Source organism: Rhinoraja longicauda, chromosome 7 (genome assembly GCF_053455715.1).
Source record: "Rhinoraja longicauda isolate Sanriku21f chromosome 7, sRhiLon1.1, whole genome shotgun sequence".
Lineage (NCBI taxonomy): Eukaryota > Metazoa > Chordata > Chondrichthyes > Rajiformes > Arhynchobatidae > Rhinoraja > Rhinoraja longicauda.
The window spans coordinates 50471978-50498285 of record NC_135959.1 but is presented as its reverse complement, the minus strand read 5'-3'; the positions used below and the strand labels follow the sequence as shown (position 1 = coordinate 50498285).

General features: G+C 39.4%; 1 protein-coding gene across 4 annotated transcripts in view; it reads left to right on the top strand.

The window, feature by feature from the left end:
• lims1 (LIM and senescent cell antigen-like domains 1) overlaps positions 1-25086 on the top strand; it is a 99840-nt gene extending 74754 nt beyond the window's left edge. For 2 of the 4 annotated variants that reach the window (XM_078402557.1, XM_078402559.1), the window contains exons 4-11: positions 2852-2972; positions 6953-7102; positions 10940-11090; positions 15167-15259; positions 16871-16919; positions 17340-17415; positions 17580-17757; positions 22697-22819. In XM_078402557.1, coding sequence (XP_078258683.1) covers positions 2852-2972; positions 6953-7102; positions 10940-11090; positions 15167-15259; positions 16871-16919; positions 17340-17415; positions 17580-17727 — 788 coding nt within the window. In that variant the 3' untranslated portion in view covers positions 17728-17757; positions 22697-22819. Of the gene's footprint in view, positions 1-2851; positions 2973-6952; positions 7103-10939; positions 11091-15166; positions 15260-16870; positions 16920-17339; positions 17416-17579; positions 17758-22696 lie in introns of all 4 variants that reach the window. The other 2 variants (XM_078402560.1, XM_078402558.1) reach the window with 2 other exon arrangements.
• Positions 25087-26308: the final 1222 nt, after the last annotated feature.

Below are 26308 nucleotides of genomic sequence, written 5' to 3'. Positions count from 1 at the left end.
GTCTACCCATCTGCCAATCACCCCATCTCACCTGTAACATTTGCCAGTTTTTTCCCCACCCCACTTCTCTTTTACCAGCTTTCTTCCCTCTACTCTCAGTCTGAAGAATGGTCCCAATCCGAAATGTCACCTGTCCATGTCCCTTCACAAATGCTGCCTGACCCACTGAGTTATTCCAGCACTCAGGTTTTCAGTCTCTTGTCTACTGTCCCCCCCCCCACCCCTTCCCCAACTAATCCAGAATTTTTCACTTTCTACTTCTTCTTTCTTGCCTTTTTTTCTCAGCGAGCACACTGCATAATCTACATTTTGTTTCCTGTTTTTTTCTATCTTTTTCCATTTGCTTTTGTACAGTTATCCATATTCCTTTTCTCCTTGCATAACCAGAAAACTGCATTGAGCCGTAATTTAGAACGCACCATCCAGGCCAACTAACTGTTTTGAATGAAATCTATCTTGATTATTAAAAATAATCTATTTTTCCATAACACATAGGAGCAGAATTAGGCCATTCAGCCCATCGAATCTACCACCATTCAATCATGGCTCCCTATATATTTATATTTTTCCTCTCTCAACACCATTCTCCTGCTTTCTCCTTGTAACCTTTGACACCCTTACTAATCATGAATCTATCAATCTCTGTTTTTAAAATATCCAATGACTTGGCTGCCACAGCTATCTGTGGCAATAAGTTCCACAGATTTGCCACCCTCTGGCTAAAGAAATTGCTCCTCATCTCCATTCTGAAGGTATGTCCTTTAGTTCTGAGGTTGTGCCCTCTGGTTCTAGGCTCTCCCATTAGTGGAAACTTCCTCTCCAGATCCACTCTTATCTCGGCTTTTTATTATCCTGTAGATTTCAATGAGATTCCCCCCCCCTCATCCTTCTAAACTCCTATCCCCAGCAAGCCTTAACCTGTTACCCTACTATCCCCACCACATCATCCCTTGTATTACAGTTCTAATTCATTTCCATTACATCTTAATGCATCCAAAATAACAGGATCTCAGATACCCAAGTAACACTGTTGTACCCTTAAACTCAAACCTCCCAGTTGCCAATGTGCTGTTTCATACACTCTACCCAGCTGGGGAATATTGTCTGCATTAACTTTGAGAGCACAGACTGCTAGGTTTTCCAGTTACGTCACCCTCTGAAAGAGATCTGAGGAAGGATATTCTTGCTATTGAGGGCGTGCAGCATAGGTTTACTAGGTTAATTCACAGAATGGTGAGGCTGTCATATGTTGAAAGACTGAAGTGACTAGGCTTGTATACACTGGAATTTAGAAGGATGAGAGAGGATCTTATTGAAACATATAAGGTTATTAAGGGGTTGGACACGTTAGAGGCAGGAAACATGTTTCCAATGTTGGGGGAGTCCAGAACCAGGGGCCACAGTTTAAGAATAAGTGGTAGGCCATTTAGAACGGAGACGAGGAAAAACCTTTTTCAGTCAGAGAGTTGTAAATCTGTGGGATTCTCTGCCTCAGAAGGCAGTGGAGGTCAAGTCTCTGAATGCATTCAAGAGAGAGCTAGATAGAGCTCTTAAGGATAGCGGAGTCAGGGGGTATGGGGAGAAGGCAGGAACGGGGTACTGATTGAGAATGATCAGCCATGATCACATTGAATGGTGGTGCTGGCTCGAAGGGCCGAATGGCCTCCTCCTGCACCTATTGTCTATTGTCTAGATCTCTTAGAAATTCTCATTCATTTAAATTGTGGTATGGTAATGTAATGTTTATGAAGTTGGATTATTATTTTGGAAAATTGAACTAATACAATGGAGACGTGGGTTTGGATCCTGCAACTGAAACTGGGAATTTAAATTTGATTGATTAAATATTCTGGAACAAGTCTGGTGTAGAAACAAGGAACTGCTGATGCTAGTTTACCAAGAAAAGACACAAAGCGCTAGAGTAACTCAGCAGGTCAGGCAGCATCCCTGGAGAACATAGATAAGTGACTTTTCATGTTGGGACCCTTCTTCAGACTGGTCTTCAGATTAGTCTGGTGGCTGTGAAGTTACCAGATTCTAATTTTTTTTTAACTGGTTTACTAATACCCTCTGGGGTGGAGGTGGGGGGAGATGAAATCTGTTATCCAACACATAATATGTGTTATCCAACTCCAGATCTGTTATCCAACTCCAGTGCAAAACATGTTTCATTGAAATCGGTGTTATATTTTTAAAGTTATTCACATTTTAAAGTTTAAATCTATCTCCGGGGGGGAGGGAGGATGGGGGGGGAGGAGGAAGGATGAGGGGGGAGGAGGGAGGATGAGGGGGGTGGAGGGAGGATGAGGGGAGTGAAGGGGAGGAGGGGTGGAGGGGATGGGGGGGAGGGGGGGAAGGAGAGGGTGCTGCACCAAAGCAGGAGAGGTTTGGGCCCAACAGGCCCACTTGGTCTCATGATAATTAAAAGCCATTTCGACAAGTTCATGGGTAGAAAAGGTTTAGAGGGATTTGGACCAAATGCAGGTAAACGGGACTGTCTTGGGAAGGCACTTTGATCAACATTGAAAGTTGGGCCAAAGGGCCTGTTACCCATATAAGCCTGACTTTGTAACCAATGAACAACCAACTTTATAATCTTACTCTTTGAACCAATTCAATAGTGAGTATAATAACATTTGGTGCCACAGAAAATGTGCCTATTTTCAACAAATTTGACCATGCAAAAAAAATGGCCTTGATATTATAAGCCTCAACTTTTTTTTTTAAAGCTGATTTATTCATATACCAAGATATACATAAAAATCACATTTCAAGTTTGGAGTAAGGGAAGGATGGGATGAAAATATTGTCCGAGTATTTTTTTGTAAACTATCGCTGTCTTTTTTTACAGGTGAGTTCATTATTGGCCGAGTGATCAAAGCCATGAACAATAGTTGGCATCCAGAATGTTTTTGCTGTGACCTCTGCCAACAGATTCTTGCAGATATTGGATTTGTAAAGAATGCTGGGAGGTTGGTACCTGTGATGATCTTTCTTTTATTAGTACAAACATGGTACTCGAAACACAAAAATGTATGTTTACAAGAGATTCCATTGTGTATCATGTTGCCTTGCATCTGTTTGCAAAAGAGTCATACAAATTTTCAATTTGGAGTAAAATCAATTGGGATATCTTAATTATACCTAACTTTGAGAGCAATGCCACCCAGCACTTTGATAGACACAGTACTGTGAAGTAACTCAGTGGGTCAAGCAGCATCTCTGGAGAAAAGGACTAGGTGATGTTTCAGGCCGGAACCCTTCTTCGTCTAAAGAAGGGTTCCAACTGAAATGTCACGTACTTTTTCCAGAGATGCTGCCTGACCTGGCTGTTACTTAAGCATTTTGTGTCTATCTTCGGTATCTTCTGCGACACGGTGGCGCAGCGGTAGAGTTGCTGCCTTACAGCGAATGCAGCGCCGGAGACTCAGGTTCGATCCTGACTACGGGCGCCGTCTGTATGGAGTTTGTACGTTCTCACGGTGACCTGTGCGGGTTTTCTCCGAGATCTTCGGTTTCCTCCCACAATCCAAAGACGTATAGGTATGTAGGTTAATTGGCCGGGCAAATGTAAAAATTGTCCCTAGTGTGTGTAGGATAGTGTTAATGTGCGGGGATCGCTGAGCAGTGCGGACCCGGTGGGCCGAAGGGCCTGTTTCCACGCTGCATCTCTAAATCAAAAGCAGCATCTGCAGTTCTTTCCAACACCAAACATGTTTTTTGCTTATAATACAGTAATCCAGTAGTACAATTTTTCAGACTTTTGTGACTCAGTATCCCAATTGATGTTGGAAAATTTTTACTTTTCAGATTTTAGTTCAAAATTTACTTGCATATTACTAAATTGTCCATGCCAATCTGTTTTGTCTCCAGCTTCTTTTTCTGCTTCAATTAAAAATGTTTATTTTCCATTTTTTTTGTCATACCGTTTTTTTGCATCAAACATTTTTGGACTGTGGCTTTGAGCTTGACGAAGCTGAAAAAGCCAATCTCAACACAATTGAAATTTCTAGAATTATTTTCGGAAGTAGATTAGGAAGTGCCACCAAATTATTACTAAATTGTCATGAAATAAATGCCGCTCAAGGTATTTTGAAAGCATTCTCCATATTTAATAAAAACAAGTAATAAAGTTGTTTCTGGTTGTTATCCTAAGCTTTACTGGAAACTTAACATTTTATAAATGGTCTTGCAAATTATAAAGAATATTACTCACACCATCTTTAAAAAATACAAAGATGTTGGAAGCTGTTTCTCCACCAAAGGAGAAAAAACGAAGAGGCTGTTAACGTGTGACTGTTGATTGGTAAATAAGGTTCTGAAACTACAAGGAAAACCATGCGAGGTTTGAAAATATCTATTAATAACATGTAGTAATATGGATCCCTCAAATGCACTGTTCAGCAATTTTATTTTTGACAGGTTGTTCTTAGATAAATCAATACAAAGTAGTCAAAGACTACTTTCTATACTATTTATTTTCGTAGTATAGAAAGTATACTAGGAATGAGAAAAGAAACCCAACAACAATGGCACCAGAGGCATAGAGTGACATAGAGTACAGTTGCAGGCACACAGCAGTGTTCTCTTGTGTCTGGACATTCTGAATTGTTGCAACAAGCTGAATGGTTCCAAGTATAGCAGTTACCCACACCGTCGCACTGTTTATTTTTGCATAGCAATTTTTTCTGGTTAATCAATCTAATGGGTGTACTATCGCCAGGTAGCAATCAACGCTGATGCAGGTATGAAAACAGACACAGCTGTACAAGGTGGAAAAGGAAGCCAGTGATTCGGCAGGCTATCTCCCCAAAAGGCCAGTGGCTTTGCAGATAGGCAATACGCAACGGCAGCTTCAGGATGAGGCAGAGATCTGCTACTGTGAGATTCAGCATGTAGATGCTGCTTATGATCATGGTTTTCATGCGATGGCAGAAGACCCACACTGAGATGCTGTTCTCAATTAGCCCCGCTGCAAAAACAGTGCTATAGATAGCAACGTAAATCAGTCTTTCCACAGATGTTGTGGTCTGGTTCAGATTGGGCTCCTTGTCCAGCTGCAGCTCTGCTGCTGCTGTAATTGCATTCTTCAAGTGCAGTGAATCGCAAACAATGATTGTTTCTAACGGCTGTATACTGGAAGTAATAACAAAGTCATGTTTAGACGAGCAAATTCATAAAATATTTTTTTGTGTTTAAAAGAGTTTCTGTAATTCCTTGCATATGATTATCTACTGTTGCAAATAATGAATGAACATAATAGAAGAACCAAATTCAGATGAACCAATTGTAGACTCACCTATTTTTACATGAAGAGCTCTTAAAATCTGTAGTTTCATGCTGGAGAAACGTGCCCATTGGGAAAACAACAGTTACGTTTAACATGACCAAAATGAAACTGTAACAGGTCTATTTTCCCAGCTACAAAATGTAAGAACTTACGTGGTGTTAAGGTGTAGTCTGCAGCTGTCTGAAGCAGAATCATTTAAATGGCGTACATTTGGTACTCTGTACTGATAGTAACTGCCCGTTTGTGCACCAGTGCCAACGTATATAGCAGTCGTAATCTGTTGTGCAGATAATACACTTTTGCTGTACTAAAGAAAAAGGTGTCTTGTTCGACTTTTTTAAAAGCTGCTTTATAACAGCTGTTGGTTTTCAGGAAACACTTCCTTTGGGAACAGCATCCCATGCAGTGCCTGTGTTTTCCTCTACAGAAATAGACGCTTCCTTTTCCTAACTATGGACCACATCTTTTAGAGCACTTAGCAGTTTGAAAGCATTGTATTTTACAATCTATTTCCTTTTCTATTTTCCACAAAGATTGGGAAGAAAGGAGAGTTTCTATTGATGAATATAGACTGCTAATACCTATTTAAATCAAGATAAATGTTCGGATGGGGAACAAAGCACGAAGATTATAACTAAAACAAAAGATTCAGTTCCATGACACTGTGAACCATGGAATTTCATCTGGTTTGTTAAATTTGGAAAATTAAGCTGATCCCAAATATATTATGGTTATATAAAGAATGCAAAATCTAAACTCTGACTGAAATGCTTCCTATTGGCTAGATTATTAGAATTTCTAAAACAAATTCTGTAACTTGAGTGAATGCTCCTGATAAATTTGTGCCCCAATTATTTTTGTGGTTAAAAGCGATAAAATGGACAAATTCTAAGAACCAAACATTTGCTCAGGGTACAAGGTCTCATCTAAATGAGGCCACTTGGGTGGAACTTTTATCCAAATTAGGGTCATTTTTAAAAAACAGTTGGGAAGCTCTGTATGAGAGGACATTAGGATAAACGAGACACAGGAACTGCAGATGCTGAAATCTTAAGGAAAACACAAACGCTGGAAGAAGGGCGGCACAGTGGTGCAGCGGTGGAGTTGCTGCCTTGCAGCACCAGAGACCTGGGTTCGATCCCGACTACAGGTGCTGTCTGTATGGAGTTTGTACGTTCTCCCCGTGACCGCGTGGGTTTTCTTAGAGGTCTTTGGTTTCCTCCCACACTCCAAAGTACAGGTTTGTAGGTTAATTGGCTTGGGTTTGTATACTTGGTGTAAGTGTAAATTGTCCCTAGTGTGTGCAGGCTTGTGTTAATGTGCGGGGATCCCTGGTCGTTGCGGACCCGGTGGGCCGATGGGCCTGTATTCGCGCTGTATCTCTAAATAAACCTAACCCAGCAGCGTCAGCAACTGTGGAGGGAATGGACAGGTGACTTTTCTTGTCGGGATCCAAGATGGATGCCAACCCGAGAAGTTGCTTGTCCATCCGCTCCACAGATGCGACCTGACCCACTGAGTTTCTCCAGCACTTTGTGACATTAGGATTCGGACATTTTTAAGTTTTGTATTCTGCTCTAAAACATTTTCATTTTCTTCTGCCTTGATCGTAAAGAATGAATAAAATGGTTTGTTAATAGGAATACAACTTTCTACTTTCAGGCATCTTTGCCGCCCATGCCATAACCGTGAAAAGGCCAGGGGTCTGGGGAAATATATCTGTCAGAAGTGTCATGCCATTATCGATGAACAACCACTTATATTCAAGAATGACCCTTATCACCCTGATCATTTCAATTGTGCAAACTGTGGGTAAGCAAAATTCCAATAACTGATGTATTGATTCAGCTGATGTGCATTAGAATATCTATATCACGAATAATTGGCTTGGTGCATGATTCGGCAGAGTCATTCATTGTATAAATGATTTAAGTACTTAAAGGAGGAGAGGATTTACAATTGTTTACAGTGAAAATAATGTTTCCTTTCAGCAATAATTCTCTAACCTTAAATTCACTCTCTCATGCTATCATGTTTTCTTTGTTCTCTTCCCTGCATGTGTGTTTGCTTCTCTAACTTTTCATTCTCCTTTGCACTCCCTCCCTTTTCTCAACAATCCAACAGTAATGCATAGAGCCAGGTTGAAATAAATACCTGTCCTTAAAAGTCATAACCATTAAGGAGAGGCAAGCTATTTTCCCATGAAGTGAGTCTCACTCCAGGTGATCTTTTATTCCTATGTGTCTAGACATGATCAAAGTATTGAGATACATGCGATCATCTTGTATGGAATGATGAGACAATCTAATTGGGACACCTTGAGGATAGTCTAACTGATCCAATAGAATTAACTATGTATCTCAAGCCTATTGGAATTTTTAAATCTAAAGGTGCTGATATAACCATCTTAATGCTTACTCAAATCATTTAATGGAAAGACAAAATAATTTCTGAATTTGTGCATCTGATGTGGTTTGCATTAGAAGCTACACAAAATCAAAATTGTCCTTATTGGAGATATAAATTTAAGAGCACTTGGTTTTCTTGGACAGTGCCCATTTTTATATGTGTAAAATTTTACAGCAACATGTGGGAAGGAGAAAGAAATGAATTAATTAAAATCATTGGTTTATGTCCACAAAGTCTGTATTTTAAGTATCTTGTCTGTGTAAGAGTGCCTATTGTGTATAGCGATCAAATAGTACATGGATACACTTACTACTTACATAATATGGGAATGGTGGAAAATATTTGTTGATATGAGATAATGCAAGGCTAAAAATGAATGCTGCAGGGCCCAAGCTTATTTCAAAACACACACCCTCTTAAAACCTATGGGCCATATAAACCTGTTCTTTGTTCTGGAGAGGATGTTCAGAGGCCAGTTTCAGTCGACGACGTAGTGAATTGTTGCAGCCTTAATCGTGAAACATACAGGGAGTAGCGTGATCGGTGAGCTCCAGTGTAAGGTTGCCTCTCATGTGACTAACATCTCCTTTGCTGTTGTTTACTCTGTGTGCCTCTGTTATTCCCATCTCTTTCTGAACCTATACTGTCTCCATTGTTAAAAAAAAGTCACCATAGTCAATCTCATGGCAACAGGTCGGTTTTTCCCTGCTGACATTTTTCTTAAAAGTGCAGTTAAAACAATATCTCCTCTTAGATTTAATTGAAGTTGGTAGCCATTTAAAGCTTGTGATCTTAACCACTTTTTGATTTGACAAGTCTTAAAGATAACCTACATCTTGCAGCCCTGAGCAATGTTCCCTCTTTATCCTCACAAACATGGTATTTCGAGAAGTATGCACACCTCCTGTTAGCAAGACGTGGAATTTAACATGCAGTTTAAAAGTGGTTGGAACTTTTTGCTTTAGGCTTCGAATTCCTGTGCCATAACCACATTACTCTTTCAAGCTAAACATTGAATTTCTTGCCCACTATTTTCAATTTCCGATAAGTATAGTTGGAGATTTGACTGTATACATTGCGGACATCAGGATTATTTTTTCAGGAATACTTGCAGTAAACAGTAATTGTGTAATGTGGTCATTTTACAAAATGTTAGTGTGCTGTTGAGTTAATTTTAACGAGCCTTCCCTGATTCTGTCATGTTCTGTGCTTGTTTTTATTCAATAAGAGCAAAAGTATAGGAACAGCAGAATGAGATGTGGAAGACTGCCCACAGAATCCTGTCCAGTATTTGATAAACTTGTGGATAATCAGTTAGTTCCTGTATGACAAAATGATCACCTACTCCACTTCTCAAACCCTTAATATTTAGATCAAAATATTTGTGGATTTATTGTACTCATTGATTATGCATCCACAGCTCTCTGGGGTGGAGATTTCTAAAGTAAGTTTGCGACCTCTGAGAGAAGTAATTGATTCTTGGCTTGGTCCTAAATGGCCAGCTAACTCCTTTTCCAGAAACCTGTAACCTCCAGTACTCAATTCTTCAACCATGGAAAGCAGGCTCTCAGAACCCATCCTGCTAAGCCCACTGGGAATTTATCCTATAGTTTAGCGAATACAGGCCCTATTTATTAATCTCTTTACTGTAGACAACCATGATATTGGAATCAATCTAATCTTTGTTACACTATTATCAGTCACCAAAACCGTACATAACTGCAACAAGACATTATTGCTCTTGTATGTCAAGAGTAAAATAAAGACTAACATACCATCAGCTTTTTATATTTGCTTGTTGACCTTATTTTTGGTTGTGATTTGTGAACAAGGATCCCTAAGTCTTTCTAGATATCGGCATTTGCTAGTATTTCACCATCTGTGTATTAAGTGATACCTGGATATTCAACTTTAATGAGCACTGAGATATAGTGACTATTTGAGACGAGCATAGTTTATTGTCACATGTACTGAGGTACAGTGAATTTTTTTTTTGCTGCATGCTATCCAGTCAGCGGAAAGACTATACATGATGACAATCAAGCCGTCCACCGGGTACAGATATAGGATAAAGGGAATAACCTTTAATTACAAGATAATTGCTGAGAAAAAGCAACCAAAGTCAATTTGATTAACTAAGAGGCTTTTGAATAAGCACATGGATATGCAGGGTATGGAGGGATATGGATCACGTGCAGGCAGAGATTAGTTTAACTTGGCATCATGTTCATCATGGATATTTGGAGCCAAAGGGCTTGTTCCTCTGAACTGTTCTCTGATCTATATTTAATAACAATTTCCACTTTCTGGCCAATTTCAGAAATTATTTCAGAAATTATTTGAAAATGTAACAATTGTAAAATTTTCTTCAAAACCTTAGCTTGCTTTTCATTTAATACACTTTATAATCTAAAAACACTTAATAGATTCAAACTTTTTGCATTCAGACAACAAATAATTAATGATCTATTTTTAAATCATTTGGAATAATGCAGATGTGACATAGATTTTGTTTATCCTAAAACAAAAATATTTTTGTAGTGGCTGTATATCACTTTTATACACAAAGCCTCTTCTGTTCAAAGGACATAGCCCTATCTTATCCAATCCCATAGCTACAATTTCCAGTCCTGGTAACATCCTTGTAAATCTCCTTTGCACTTTCCATCTCTCATGATTCCTGCCGTGTAGTGACCAAAACTGTTTGCATTACTTAAGCTATAGGCTAACTAGTGTTTAAACAGTTTCAGCATAAAGTACTTGCTCTTCCATTGTTTGCCTTGGCTAATAAAGAAAATAATCCTGTTGCCACATCCTGCCGCCATCACCGCTAACCATTAGCTGCACTCCAGCCGCCCGCAGGCTGTGACCAATTACTCTGCCGATTCCCGCCTCAACTCACCTGGATTCTATGTCCAGTTCCAGACCAAGAGTCTGAAGAAGATTCTTGACCCAAAACATCACCTATCCATGTTCTCCAGAGATGCTGCCTGACCTGCTTACTCACTCCAGCATTTTGTGTCCTTTTGTGTATTAACCAGCATCTGCGGTTCTTTGTATCTCCTACTTATACAATGATACTCTGTTACTTGGTAATCCCTTACTTGGTTATAGCAGACATTCGGCAATAACGGACACTATCCTCCTTCCACCCCACCCCCCTTGGGATTATATTGAGGGTTGTGCAAGAGGATATATAAATGGATGGGTCTTTCATAAACGATGGTTTATTTTAATCAGAAAAGAGCTGACAGCTGAAGCTCGAGAGCTGAAAGGAGAACTGTATTGCTTGCCTTGCCATGATAAAATGGGTGTTCCCATTTGTGGTGCTTGCCGAAGACCAATTGAAGGACGTGTAGTCAATGCAATGGGCAAACAGTGGCATGTGGAGGTAAACAAATTAATATCCTATTCTATTTATTGCTTTGATTGTTTCTTTCTCAGGGTAAAGTGGTCACTGCAAATGTAAAGAATGTTTGCGTGCTTTAAACTTGTAGCAAGTCTTTCCATATTCTTGATTATCACTGAGTAGTTATACGTTTCATTATCACTGATTGCAGTCATTTTAAACTGTTTTAACTGGATTTGAATCCAACCAAATAGGACCTATTTGTGCTTATTGAATTAATTGACTATGCCTAGATTGACAGTGCTGGCTCGAAGGGCCAAATGGCCTATTCCTGCACCTATTTTCTATGTTTCTATGTTTCTATCTGTTTATTACCAATAAATCTACAACTAATCCAACCATAACTGGGCTGAATCATTTCAGTTGTGTGACAAATGTTTTCAATTCCAACGCTCGGTATCTTTCCAAAATAATTGCTGTCACGGGGGTAACTCGCTTAACTTTTAAAATTGTCATGGGATTTATTTTACATCCACCTGAGAGAGCAAGTCTGTCATTAGTTATGCACCTCGCCAAAAGCCAGCACAAAAGACACTTCATAACTCACTCAGTATAAGATGTCATTGGAGGCTTAGATTTGTCTTCGCATTTCTAGAGTAGAATTTCCACCTTAACCCCTTTGAATGGAGATAAGATTAGAACCTAGTCATACAGCACAAAAACAGGCCCTTCAGTCGAACTCGCCCATGCCGACCAAGATGCCCCTTCTAGGATAGTTCCATATGTTTGCATTTGGCCCATATCCCTCCAAACCTTTTCTATACATGTACCTGTCCAAATGTAAATACTGTTATAGTATCCACCTCAACTACGTCTTCATGGTTGTTCCATGTACCCACTACCCTCTGAGTGGAAAATGTTGCCTCTCAAGATTTTATTCAATCTTGCCCCTCTCGCCTTAAACATATGCCATCTTGTTTTCGATTCTCCGACCCTGGGTAAAAGTCTCTGTGCATTTGCCCTGTCTATTCCCCTCATGATTTTATACACCTTTGTTGGATCATCCCTCATCCTCCTGTGCTCCAAAGAATAAAGTCCTAGCCTGCCTAACCTCTTCCCATAGCTCAGTCCCTCGAGTCCTGGCAACGACCTCATAAATCTTCTCTGCACTCTTTCCAGCTCATTAAGTGATAACAATCAACAGGGTCAGTAAATATTTCCACTTTACTGATCACCATGTGTACACTGCAGAATTTCACTGTGGTGACACATCCAATTAGCTGAGTCCAGTCAAGATTATGTGAGCAACACCTTTGCCTTGTTCTTGCCCCACATACCCACTACACATGTTAAGACAAACAAGGTATGTGTGAAATTTTACAAGTCAAATACTCAAAGAATTCACCAAGTTGAGTAGCATCTGTGGAGGCAATATATTTGATCAAATACTGTTTTTGTATAATACCCTTTCAAACCCTGAGGCATAAGTATTTTCCTACTCATCCATTGTTAGTACAACCCCAGTAGAATCCTCATCATTATGATTGAGAAGACTATTTTGGTTCACTTTCTGTGCTTTCCTTTATGGGTGAAAACATGTTTTATGTTTCATGTTTTATGGTTCCATGTTTACTTACCGTGACACTCCTGACTGCAAAATATCATTTACAAAAATCTGTTTCGTTCAAAAGCTTTCCTTTTCTCAGTTGCTTTTATAGCGTTTTGTTTAGTCAGTGGAATATATTTCCTTGCCTTTGCAGCTGGAGTCATAACAAGCCTGATTTGAGACCCACTATTTTAAGTCTTGTTTTAATTGCAAGCAGATGTGTGGTCTAGTTATGTTGAAATTTAGCAATAATCTGTTTGGAGGAAAACATTTTAAACAAAATCCTGTGTTTGCTGATATTGCTTCACAATTTTTGTCTAGTATTTGACAGATTTGGTCCTTTTTTAGAAAGGAAAATTCCAATAGATGAAAAAATTGTAATTAATTCTTTATAAAAAGTGAAGGACGTGATTATATCTTTACTAATTTAAAGAAAAGATCGACAATTTAAACCCTTGTGGTTTTTGCAGCGACAATGGAGTTTGTGTAACAAATGCTCATTTTAAAAAAAGTGGACCCATACGAATGGTCAAAAAAGTTACATGTAATATATTAGTCCAAAATTACCAACCATAAATTTGATCAGAAACTGGAATGAGCAGGGACTGTTGTCCATTTCTGGCCAGTATTTAACTGTATACAGGAGAATGTACTTGACCCTAAAGATGGCTTGTTATGATGTATGCTGCTGTCTTTGCGTTCTTATTTTCTCTGCTCTCCCAATCCTTTGGGCTATCAAATGTTGGGCAGATGATATTGTACTATTGTATTGTTATCTCTTCATTTGCCTCGTGAATATCGGTCACGATTGATTAACTAGCCAAATCAACTTGGTTTGGATGGTCTACAGAATCTTTCTATTTTCTGTTTCTTGTAAGAACCACTTCTGTGTGCTGTCTTCCATGCTAATGTGGGTTATGCCGAGGGGGGATTGATGTACAATGGATCTCCTGAACACTGCATAGTAATAATCTGGTATTGGGTGGTCCAAACCCCTTTATATGTGGGGCTTTTCCCTTAAATTATGGAGCAAAAATCCATTGACATAATTGGCTGGTGCATAAAAGTCACCGAGCCTGCTGAGTGACCCCATAGCTGTACAACTCTTGTTTGGTGCCGTTTACAAACATTCTTCTGCACAAAGCAGGACTGAGGGAAAAAAAACTTTCAGCAAGCCCTCCTTTTGTGTTTGTTTAAAAAGCAGATCTTAAATATGTAGACTTCTAGTCTTTGATCTGCTTTGAGGTCGGCATGTTGTTTAACTGGCTATTGTTCTTGTATCCCATTCCTCATGTTCCGACCAGCAAGTTACCTCTCAAATTCCTTTGCAGACATCTCAAAAACACCCCCCATTAATCTTTTTGCAAATTCCTACTATGCAATTATCACCCCAACCCTATCCAGCATTTTCCCTCCTCCCTCACTATCCTTTTTTCAACACGACCGACCAAACCTCAATCATACTTTTTCCAACTCACTAATTTGTTTTCAGTTCTTTACAGTGGTAGAAGTAAAGGCCAATCCATCCACACATACTTTGGTAAAATCAGACTCTTCCCTTCAGAAATGGTAGCAGAAAAAAACTGTCCCACTGGCTAAATGTGGTATGTGAGACCCTATCCCAGTCTGTTTGTGGCACCAATGAAATGTGATTATCCTATTCCATTTCAAATTTTAAAGATAGAACATGATAAATCCAAATATAATAAAGATTGCAGGCCATAAAGGGGATCATATTGCTACTGATCTTGAAACTTGCAGGAAGGATGTTTTCTAGCAATTACATTTTCAATCCCAGCACATTCTTTAATATAGCCATAGAAGTTGTGCATAAATGAGAAATTTAATTGTTCTAAATATTCTAATATTTGTTGTGACAGATGCCCTAATAGTAGTGCCTAAGCCTTTGATTTCATTGCTGCTTATCTATCTTGTCTCAAATTGCAGATATTTCAGAGTTATTTCTGAACAGCACTTTGTACAGAACCTCTTAAGTACTCGGTACAAAACTCACCAACAGTTAGTTGGGTCATTGTTATGGTGCAGGATAGTGGACACATGAGTGTTATTTTCTCAGTATTCCTGAGAAGTAAGATAAAATAGCAATAAAAGAAGTAAAAATTTCCAAAGATTATATTATTTTGTATTTATCGGTGTGACTCTGGAAATGAATTTAAGAAGCATTGCAACTTGGCCATTCTATATACTGAATACCCTTCTAACAAGTTATTCGCCAACTTAAAGTGAAGAGATTTTGACCGTGTCTTTTTTGGGGGGGTGGGGGTTTCCAAGTTTTTTTATGTTGGCATGTAAAATTTTAATTGGCAACAATAAGAGAGGAGGATATGATCTGAAATACAGCGTGTAACTTTAATTGCCCCCTGAACAATTCATGTTTGCTTTGGTTCTTGGTCATTCCATTTTGCATTGATTGACTGCTGCAATATTTGATGCTGGTTTATTTCTGAAAGGAAGGATCACTTAAACTGAATATGTTACCATCTATTTCCAGCATTTTGTATGCGCCAAGTGTGAGAAACCTTTTTTGGGTCATCGTCACTATGAAAGGAAGGGATTGGCTTACTGTGAAACACACTATAATCAGGTAAACCAGGAATACATTTAACAATCATTTCATTAACAATAATTTCATTATTGCTTGAGAATTTTAGTCTGCGTTTTGCATTTATACATTTGGTTACCATTTTAAATTCAGGAACAGAGAATTTAAAAAAAAATGAATGTCTAATGTTGTGAGTTTAAGCTTTTCAAAATTATTTGCTTACATTGTGGAAATTGATGGCTTTTTGTGTTCTGAATCCACAGTAGTACTTTTTCAATTTTTTTAACCATACACCATTTAAAAGGAAGGTAACATTTTCATTTCAAGGATCAGCATTATTTTTATTTTATAAGTTAGCAGAAGATATGCACGCTGCAAGCCATGGTGGTATAATTAAATGGTCAATCATCATCCTGATGTCCAGAACCTCCAAAGGAAACCTACAGCTATCAACTGTTTATATCTCATCACTTGGACACTGTACAATGCAGTCAAACGCGCAAGTCTGAGAGGTGCTGACTTCGACCTACTGCTCCATCGTTGGTCATTGCCTCTTCAAGTTACTTTACATAATTCGTATGTTTTTAATTATTCACTGCTTTCGGTTTAATGTGCTTTTAATTTAAACTTTAAAATTATTCCAAATATATTTAAATGCCTCAGACTGTTAAGTCATTAGATGAATGACACAATGGTGCACTGGGACGGCACAGTAGCACAGAGGTAAAGCTGCTGCCTTACAGCACCAGAGACCCGGGTTCGATCCTGACTATGCGTGCTGTCTATACAGAGTTTGAACATTGTCCCTGTGACTGTGTGGGTTTTCTCGTAAATTGTCCCTATTGTGTAGACTAGTGTACACAACTGTGATTGCTGGTCAGCACAGACTCAATGGGCCAAAGGGCCTATTTCCATGCTGTATCTCTAAAGTCTAAAGAACGGTCACAAAGTGCTGGAGTAACTCATGGGGTCAGGCAGCATCCCTGGAGAACATGGATAGGTGGCTTTTCCGGTTGAGACCATTCTTCAGCATTAGATGGCCCGCTTCATTAGATGAGCAGGATTTCACGATACAATGCGAGATTAATCTCCACTCAGCCTGACATGTATCAAGTGCAGTGTGATGTTGGTGGAGGTCAGATTATCAGGAAACTGCTTCCTGAAATAATGTGGTCCAACATGCATTGTGGAATGAATATTGTCCAAGATAGTGGGAGAGTTCTATAAATGACCCTATGGGGTTTTTTGGCTTCACTTTTAGCGTATCTGAAAGAACAACGCCTACAGAAAAGTTACATCTTAAAGTTTGGGAGTATAGGAAAATAACTGCAGATGCTGGTACAAATCGAAGGTATTTATTCACAAAATGCTGGAGTAACTCAGCAGGTCAGGCAGCATCTCAGGAGAGAAGGAATGGGTGACGTTTCAGGGTTGAGACCCTTCTTCTGACTGATCTTAAAGTTTGGGAGATGAGTTTTAACTTGCATCAATGGTTTGGAGTTGAATACTACAACTCAGTCCTAATAATTCCGAAAATAATTTTGATCCTCGCTGAATAGTTCAGTTGAAAAGATTGTCGAAATCGTTTGGTTCTCTTAAGTTTGTATCTTTTGATGTAAGTACACTTTAAATACCGTGCAATTATATTTTCAGCTATTCGGTGATGTTTGCTACCACTGTAACCGTGTGATTGAAGGTGATGGTAAGTTACATGGTACTTTGTAGTTTCCAAATATTTATGATGGTGTGCATGTAACACCTATATATAACATTCCAATAATTGTCTTTGTTTTTTATTCTGATGCAGCTTCAGTAAAATAAGAATACCATCAATAAATAGTGCTTTTGAGATTTTTTTTAATGAAATCAAAATATTCAAATACTTTTTTTGTACAACATAAATTGTTTTGGTCTCTATTTTCCCAGAAGCTCATTCATCCTTCATTGAAAGTTTGACAGTCCAAAAATGTGTACAGTGCTCTAAATTCCTTTCTATGTTAAATGTTAAAACATTGTTCAACTCTGAAATACTCTATCTCTGATCGGCCAAAGGGATAAATGCTCTTGAAGGGAGATGTACCAGCATCGTGGTTAACTGTATACTTTCTTTCCTCCTGTACAGTGGTATCGGCTTTGAATAAAGCTTGGTGTGTTAACTGTTTTGCCTGTTCAACTTGCAACACCAAGTTGACACTTAAGTAAGTACTTTAATTTAGGTTATCAGCCTTTTTATGATCTTCTTTTCTAAAGAAATTACTATTTGAAAAGCAGCTTTCAGGTTTTTGTGTGTAGTTCTATATCTTCATTGTTCGTACATTACTTTCTCTGTTCTATGCTTTCCTATCCTCTCTGTTTGCTGAAGAGACAAATTTGTTGAAATTGATCTGAAACCAGTCTGTAAACACTGTTACGAACGATTGCCTGAAGAGTTAAAACGGCGACTTGCTAAACGGGAAAGGGATGCAAAAGAAAAACAGAAAAAGAAAAAAGTGATGGATATCTGCCTGTAAGGAATGTCTGTCTCTTCTCTTCTATCTTTGGTTAGTATCTTTAATTCACATCTGTCTTGTGTTTCTGTCATCGTTTTTGTGCTGTTGTCCCCTCACTTTTTCTCTGGCCTACTTCTATAACTGTGTCTGTCTCTTCATCTGCTCAAGATCATCTGCTGCTGGAACAATCATCCACACTTCTGTTCTGTGGCCAACAGTCTGAAGCTCATGACTCTACCAAAGTCCACTTTTACATCTTCCTGCTCTTTGAACCACATTTGCTTCCTGTTTATCAAAGCCCAATCTAACCACTCAATAAACTGATTTTCTGATTTTCCCTCTTGCATAGGTTCACAGATTCGCTACTTCTGGGACCTCTCCTCCAACCCTACAATCTTCAATTTTCTGCACTCCTCCAATTCTGGCTTGTGTCTGCAGTATTTGAAATCTCCTCCTTGGGAGCCAGGCCTTCATCTGGTTGAGCTCTAGTCTCTGACATTCCTTTCCTCAAACTCTCTTACATTATTTTCCTTTAAAGCTTTTCTTACGTTTTTTGGTCACCTATCCTAATATTTATTTCAGTACCTTTGTTGACCAGTCCTCTTCAGTAATATTCCTGCGACCTATCTCAAATCAAATTACATTTGTTTAAAACCTTTCTATTTCAAACATTCCAGTACTCCAGACCATAATTCTAACAAATGCTCTCATTGCAACATCCTCTCTCGCTGCTCCCCCTCTGTGATTCCTCCTACTCATTCATTTGTTCTATTCCTGCATATCAATGTTACCTACTTTTTTTTAAATAAGAAAATAACTGCAGATGCTGGTACAAATCGATTTATTCACAAAATGCTGGAGTAACTCAGCAGGTCAGGCAGCATCTCGGGAGAGAAGGAATGGGTGACGTTTCGGGTCGAGACCCTTCTTCAGACTGATGTCGGGGGTGGGACAAAGGAAGGATATAGGTGGAGACAGGAAGATAGAGGGAGATCTGGGAAGGAGGAGGGGAAGGGAGGGACAGAGGAGCTATCTGAAGTTGGAGAAGTCGACGTTCATACCACCGGGCTGCAAACTGCCCAGGCGAAATATGAGGTGCTGCTCCTCCAATTTCCGGCGGGCCTCACTATGGCACTGGAGGAGGCCCATGACAGAGAGGTCAGACTGGGAATGGGAGGGGGAGTTAAAGTGCTGGGCCACCGGGAGATCAGTTGCGTTAATGCGGACCGAGCGCAGGTGTTCAGCGAAGCGATCGCCGAGCCTGCGCTTGTTTTCGCCGATATAAATAAGTTGACATCTAGAGCAGCGGATGCAATAGATGAGGTTGGAGGAGGTGCAGGTGAACCTCTGTCTCACCTGGAAAGACTGTTTGGGTCCTTTGATGGAGTTGAGGGGGGAGGTAAAGGGACAGGTGTTGCATCTCGTGCGGTTGCAAGGGAAAGTGCCCGGGGTTGGGGTGGTTTGGGTAGGAAATGTTACCTACTTGATGCTTTTGAAGGACAGGAAATCTTATGTCAGAAGCATGTCAGCACCTGGGTGAGCTTGAAAGTTGAGTTTGACAAGCCACAAACAAAACTGTGCCTACATGTTACCGTGGTAGTCTTTATCTCCAACTTGATTAATTTTAGTCATATTGCAGTATGCTGAAAAATAATAGAATGTTTTCTGATATCAAGGATTCCTTATTATCTACTAGACAAGTTGCTTTCATCATAATGTTCGTCACTGCTTTTGTGTTAATGTGAATAGAAACACGTGGCCCAGGAGCCACATCAACAATCTGAATTATTAACCACGTTCAAGGGACATATTTTATATTGGATCAAAATCTACCAAGTGGAATACTTTGGTGTGGCTTAGTGGCGCAACGATAGTGCTGCTGCCTTACAGCGTAAGAGACCCAGGTTCAATCTAGACTATGGGTGCTGTCTGTACGGAGTTTGTACATTCTCCCTGTGACAGTGTGGGTTTTCTCTGGGCGCTCTGGTTTCCTCCCACACTCAACGTGCAGGTTTGTAGGTTAATTGGCCTCTGTCAATTGCCCCTAGTGTGTAGGATTGTGCTAATGTGTGGGATGAGTGCTGGGCACTCACTTTGGTGGGCCGAAAGGCCTGTTTCCTCGCAGTATCTCTAAAAGTCTTTGGATTATACAAGAAGTTTAAAAAGGTTTAAGATAGGTTTATTTTGATCACATGCTCAGAGGTAAAGTGAAAAGTTTTGTTTTGTTGGCTTTCCAAACAGATCATTTTTCAATGTTTTATGGACTCTGGATCAGTTCCTGTGGACTGGACGGTAGCTAATGTAATCCCACTTTTTAAGAAAGGAGGTAGAGAGAAATCGGGGAATTATAGACCAGTTAGCCTTAGTGGGGAAGATGCTTGAGTCGATTATTAAAGATGTTATAGCAGCGCATTTGGAAAGCAGTGGTGACTGGATCGGTCAAAGTCAGCATGGATTTATAAAGGGAAAATCATGCTTGACTAATGGAATCAATGGATATGGAGAAAAAGTAGGAAATGGGTACTGAATTTGGATGATCAGCCATGATCATATTGAATGGCCTATTCCTGCAACTATTTTTTCTATGTTTCTATGTACTTTACAGAAATACAATCAAGTCAAACTCAAGTACAATAGATAGAGCAAAGAGGGAGATACAGAGAGCAGAATATAGTTTTCAGCATTGTAGTGCATTAGTTTCTTAGACAAAGTCCAATGTTCACAATGGGGTTGAGGTCAAGTCAAGTCAAGTCAAATTTATTTGTCACATACACATACTGTGCAGTGAAATGAAAGTGGCAATGCCTGCGGGTTGTGCACAAAAAAGAATTACAGTTACAGCATATAATAAAGTTAATAAGTTACTATTAGTGTCGACAAAAATTTAGTCTCTGGGGTTATAAAAGTTGACAGTCCTGATGGCCTGTGGGAAGAAGCTCCGTCTCATCCTCTCCGTTTTCGCAGCGTGACAGCGGAGGCGTTTGCCTGATCGTAGCATCTGGAACAGTCCGTTACTGGGGTGGCAGGGGTCCCTCATGATCTTGCTTGCTCTGGATCTGCACCTCCTGATGTATAGGTCCTGCAGGGGGATGAGTGTAGTTCCCATGGTGCGTTCTGCCGAACGCACTACTCTCTGCAGGGCCATCCTGTCCTGGGCAGAGCTGTTCCCAAACCAGACTGTAATGTTGCCGGACAGGATGCTCTCTACAGCCCCAGAGTAGAAGCAATGAAGGATCCTCAGAGACACTCTGAATTTCCTCAATTGTCTAAGGTGGTAAAGGCGCTGCTTAGCCTTACCCACCAGTGCGGCAATGTGCGTTACCCACGTCAGATCCTCTATGATGCGGACTCCCAAGTATTTAAAACTGCTCACCCTGTCCACAGTAGACCCATTTATCTCCAGTGGCGTGTACGTCCTTGGATGTTTAGCCTTTCTGAAGTCCACAATCAGCTCCTTTGTTTTAGTGACATTCAAGAGGAGGCTATTGTCCTGACACCAGAGTGCCAGATCAGCCACCTCCTCCCGGTAGGCCTTCTCATCGTTGTTGGAGATCCGGCCCACCACCACAGTGTCATCAGCAAACTTGATGATGGAGTTTGAGCTGAACCTGGCCCCACAGTCATGTGTGTACAGGGAGTACAGTAGGGGGCTAATGACGCAGCCCTGGGGGGATCCTATGTTCTGGGTGAGGGAGCTAGATGTGTGTTCCCCCATCCTGACCACTTGGGGCCTGGCAGTGAGAAAGTCCAGGACCCAGGCACACAGAGGGGTGCTAAGCCCCAGTTCCAGCAGCTTCTCAACCAGTCTGCTGGGGACTATTGTGTTGAATGCTGAACTAAAGTCAATGAACAGCATCCTCACATAGCCCCCCTGGCTGTCCAGATGAGAGAGAGCAGTGTGTAGAACCTGGGAGACCGCATCATCCGTGGACCTGTTCGGACGGTATGCGAACTGTAGTGGGTCCATGTTGCGAGGAAGGAGGACGCAGATGTGCTTCTTGACTAGTCTCTCAAAGCATTTCATGACAACCGAGGTGAGGGCCACCGGTCGGTAGTCATTTAAACACGCTGGAGAGGCATTCTTTGGCACCGGTACAATGATGGATCTTTTGAAGCATGCAGGGACCACGGACTTTGCCAAGGAGAGGTTGAATATTGTGGTGAGCACTGGAGCAAGCTGAGTAGCACAAGACTTTAGTACTCGCCCAGATATACCATCTGGGCCTCCAGCTTTCCTCGTGTTCACATGCGTCAGAGCCCACCTCACCTCATGCTCGGACACCGAGAATGTGTGCACATCCCCGGGGGTGGATCCCCCTCCAGCCTCGCTAGCCAGCGCCCCTTCGGTGCTGTTTTTAGACGGCGAGCTGGTGGTGTTACCAGTCTCAAACCGTGCATAAAAGTGCATATCCTAGTTCATGGAATAAGTGTTCATCAGCCTGATAACAGAGGGGCAAAAGCTGGTCCAGAGTCTGCTGGGGACACCTTCAAGCTCCTGGAGCTTCTGCTGGAAGGGAGTTGGAAGAAGGAGGAAGAAATGGGGTGGACAAGTCTTTGATTTGTATTAGCTGGTTTTGTGAGGCAGTGTATATGTAGGTGGGAAGTCTCATCTGTGTGATGGACTGGTCAACATCAATGACACTCTGCAATTTCTTGCAATCTTGGGCAGGGCTGTTCTCAAACTAAGAGATATTCACCTGACTCTGTTAATTTAACCTCAAATTTATCTTGCACAATAGGAACTAAATTAAGAATATAATAAATGTCATCATGATTATCTTTTACCATGTTGAGGTACATTTCATGTGGATTTTTTTTGCTTTGGAATGTATTTCTATTTTTCTTTAACTAGCAATTTAAAATGTCCTGGGGTTTTATTCATATTTAAAACAAATTATTTGATTACATTTATTACATTTGCATTTGAAAACTAAGGTTGGATAAACAGAGCACATTATATTTATCTGAGTTGTTCATTTTTGTTCCACAGAAACAAGTTTGTGGAGTTTGATATGAAGCCTGTTTGTAAGAAATGTTATGAGAAATTTCCTCTGGAGTTGAAGAAAAGACTGAAGAAACTGGCTGAAAGTGCTGGGCACAAATAAGAAGACCAATGAGTAACAGCCAATTTCCAGAAGACATTGTTTCAGATTCAAAATTATTTCCAAATAGGGTAAAACTCCAATAATCCACTAATTGACAGTTTGGAAATCCTGGTGGTTTGGTATCTGGCTCAGTGGAACCCCGGATCCTGTGCACCCTTTAAACTCACAGGGACCTACATTCCTGTGCTGGCTTTAAACTCTCTGGGACCTAAGTTCCTGTGCCGGCTTTAAACTCGCCAGGTGAACATGAAGATGCATTATTCTGCTGTGTAGCATCTTAAAAGTAAATCAAGTTAAATTTTTGGAGTATTAACGGCAATGTCATCCAATATTCTGAAAAATCTATCAGTTCGGCACAACCAGTCCTGAGCTTGTTGGATTAAGGAGTATTACTGTATTTACCTGCCATTAAATTAATCTCCTAAATTCAACCAATTTTGAAGTTTACCACAGAAGAATAGTTTTAACTTTGCAGAGCCATATCCTTTTGTTCAATTTAAATAATCGATAATCAATTTTAAAATAATCAATATTTGAAGGCACAAGAGCCAGCAGATGCTGGAAACTTGAAAAAAAATAACTTGATGGAGGGACTCAACGGGTCAGGCAAAATCCATATTTTAAAGTTGTTTCCTCCATAGTGTTGTGATGCTGCCCAAGTATAACCAGGTTGGTTAATTAATTGGCCTATTTAAATATAATCTTGATCCCTGATTGTCCAGAAATCACAAAACCAATATTGTCAGACTATGTGATCCATCCTCTTTTTTTTGGTATATTATACCCTCCCCTTCCTTATTAGTTGTGAGATTGAGTATGTGAATATATTGGGGGAACCCAGATTTCACATTTCTGACATAACATCCTAAACTTAACACATTGCACCATGTTGCCATCTCCAAAAATGGTGAATTGGATTTTTTTTTTCAAAAATGGTACTAGTTATATGGTACATGTTGTTAAACCTCCGAATGCATGCCCAGCAATTGAAAATAGTGGAAAACTAACAGTAGAGGGATTTAATATATAATCTGTTCACGCATGTAGAAACACAGCTTATAATTCAGCAATCCAAAACAACTTGACGCTATTTGAAATGCTTCGATTAGCAGCATGTAACAATGTAGTTTACTTTATATATTTCACACTGTGCTTACACTACACCAAATCAATGCCTCTTTCACTCCACTAAAGTAAATGAATTTATGGATTTATGGACATGCGATCAAATTAAAGAGAAGCACAGTTCCACATTCCTTCATTGTGTGCTGTCAGATGTATTGACCAGTATATTTCAAAGTATATTCAAATGATATATGCATATAAACCTTCACTATTTTTGTACAGTTTATAATCATTTAAGATATTGATCGTAAGACTATGCATTATTCAGAAATAACTGGAATATCTTGTGCATGAGAACTGCTTGTCAAGATCAATGAGCAACATCAAAACATGCAAGGATTATGCACTTGGTAGGATTTAATTTTGAAAACTACTACAAGATTAAAAAAAACACCTAAATAATTCAAGGTGGTAATTACACCAACTGTCATCGAGTGGCCTCCTTGTACATTTATGACTGATATCTCGCACATTAATATTTCAAGTAAAAAGGCACTGTAACAATAACTGCAGTACTCATTTTTGACAGAAAATAGTTCTGTTTGCATGCTTTTAAATTGTACAATTTGTTTATTGCTTAATGTATTTAGCATGATAGATAACTGTAATACAACAAAGGAATAAATCCAATGGTTTCCCTACATATACTTGAAAGCAAAACTGGTCAACTGCTACATTTATATTTTTTAATGTTCTGCAAAAAATATTTTAAACTCTCCAGGGAAACTTGATTGCTAAAATAAAGTGGACTAGTATATCTACAGTATATTTGTTCTTGCTCCTTTATAGTTTGAGGTGCTTTACAAACTATCATCAAAGCAAAATTTGTACTTTTTTTATAAGGTTTAATTTAATGCAAGTATCAAAACTATTGGACATGCTAACAGTATGCAGTAACTTTTTTGGGGGATATTTCAACATATTAATTGAAATGCTGGTGCTACAGAATGAGATGACCTGAAAACGAGTTCATCTCAAATTTTAGTTTTCTAATTAGTCACTGATACATTCTAGTGGAAGTTATTATGAAATGCCATCAGTATATTAATTTCTTAAACTAAATATATATGTCCGGTTGAGTGGGGAAGCGCAACTGAATTTATTTTCTTATTAAAGAATGTATTTTTTTGTGTATCACCCATACAGTGTCCTAGTATTCAGTATTATGTAATAAAAGATATATATTGTGAATTGTTGCACTTGGTCATCTTTACAGCTTTGTACTTAAAAACATTCTTTAAAATCAGCATAGCATACTTTAATATACAGAAGTTATGGAACAGTAATAATGGTTGCTTCAGGTCCGAGCCTTTCTATTATTTTTCGAACATCCTTTGACATGGAGAACAGGTAATACTCCAGAGAAGAGTTTCAACTCGCTTACAATTATATTGGGAAGTTGGGAGTGCTTCAGGAATCCTTTACCTGGCTTGTCTTCCAGCATTTTGTGCATGTGGTTCTGTTGAATGCGATTTTGTCTGCGCCTTTCTATCAACATTTTAAACGGATTGCAGATCAGTGACTTGCATTTATGCATACAGAGCAGAAGGGTGGTGAATCTGTGGAATTCATTGCCACAGACATCTTTGGAGGCCAGGTCGTCAGGTATTTTTAAGGTGGAGATTGACAGCTTCTTGATTAGTAAGGGTGTCAAGGGTTATAGAGAGAAGGCAGGAGAATGGGGTTGAGAGTGAAAAAATCAGCCATGATTGAATAGTAGACTCTATTGGCCGAATGGTCTACTTCTGCTATGACTTATGAATGACGGTAACTCTACAGTGAGTTTTAAATTGTGGAAATATTTATACACAGTTTCTTCATTGTCTGTGTGACCTTTCATTACACTGACTTGACAGTGGTAAAGAAGTCATCAGGAGGACAATCCCTAGATTTTCTATTATTTTGAAGTAAATGAGAAAGTTTTGAATTTAGACCAAATGGACATAAGCTGACCTCTGAAATTTGCCACTTGCAATTTACACCATTAAATCAGAATTTTAACTAATTTTAAGATTTATTGTGTTAATAGCAGATGAGGCACATTTCAGTGTCAACACATATAATTAAATTCTCTCGCTTTCTTTCCGGGCATATATATATTTACTTTGAAATGACACATCGATAGATTTACTTTGAAATGACACAAAAATAACTCATATTGACAAGTTTTCTGGTGCAAATAAAGTTAAAAAATAACTCAAATTACTAATATAAAATTTTAATATGCAAAGCCTGGAGGGGAATGAAAACCAATGGCACAGTTCACAGCTACTGGCTATGCTCCTATCATGTTACTACCTGCATACCTGCACTCATTACACATTGCGCTTCAGCTGCAGAGCTGGCCCCATTCCTGGCCAAGCTTCTCTTAC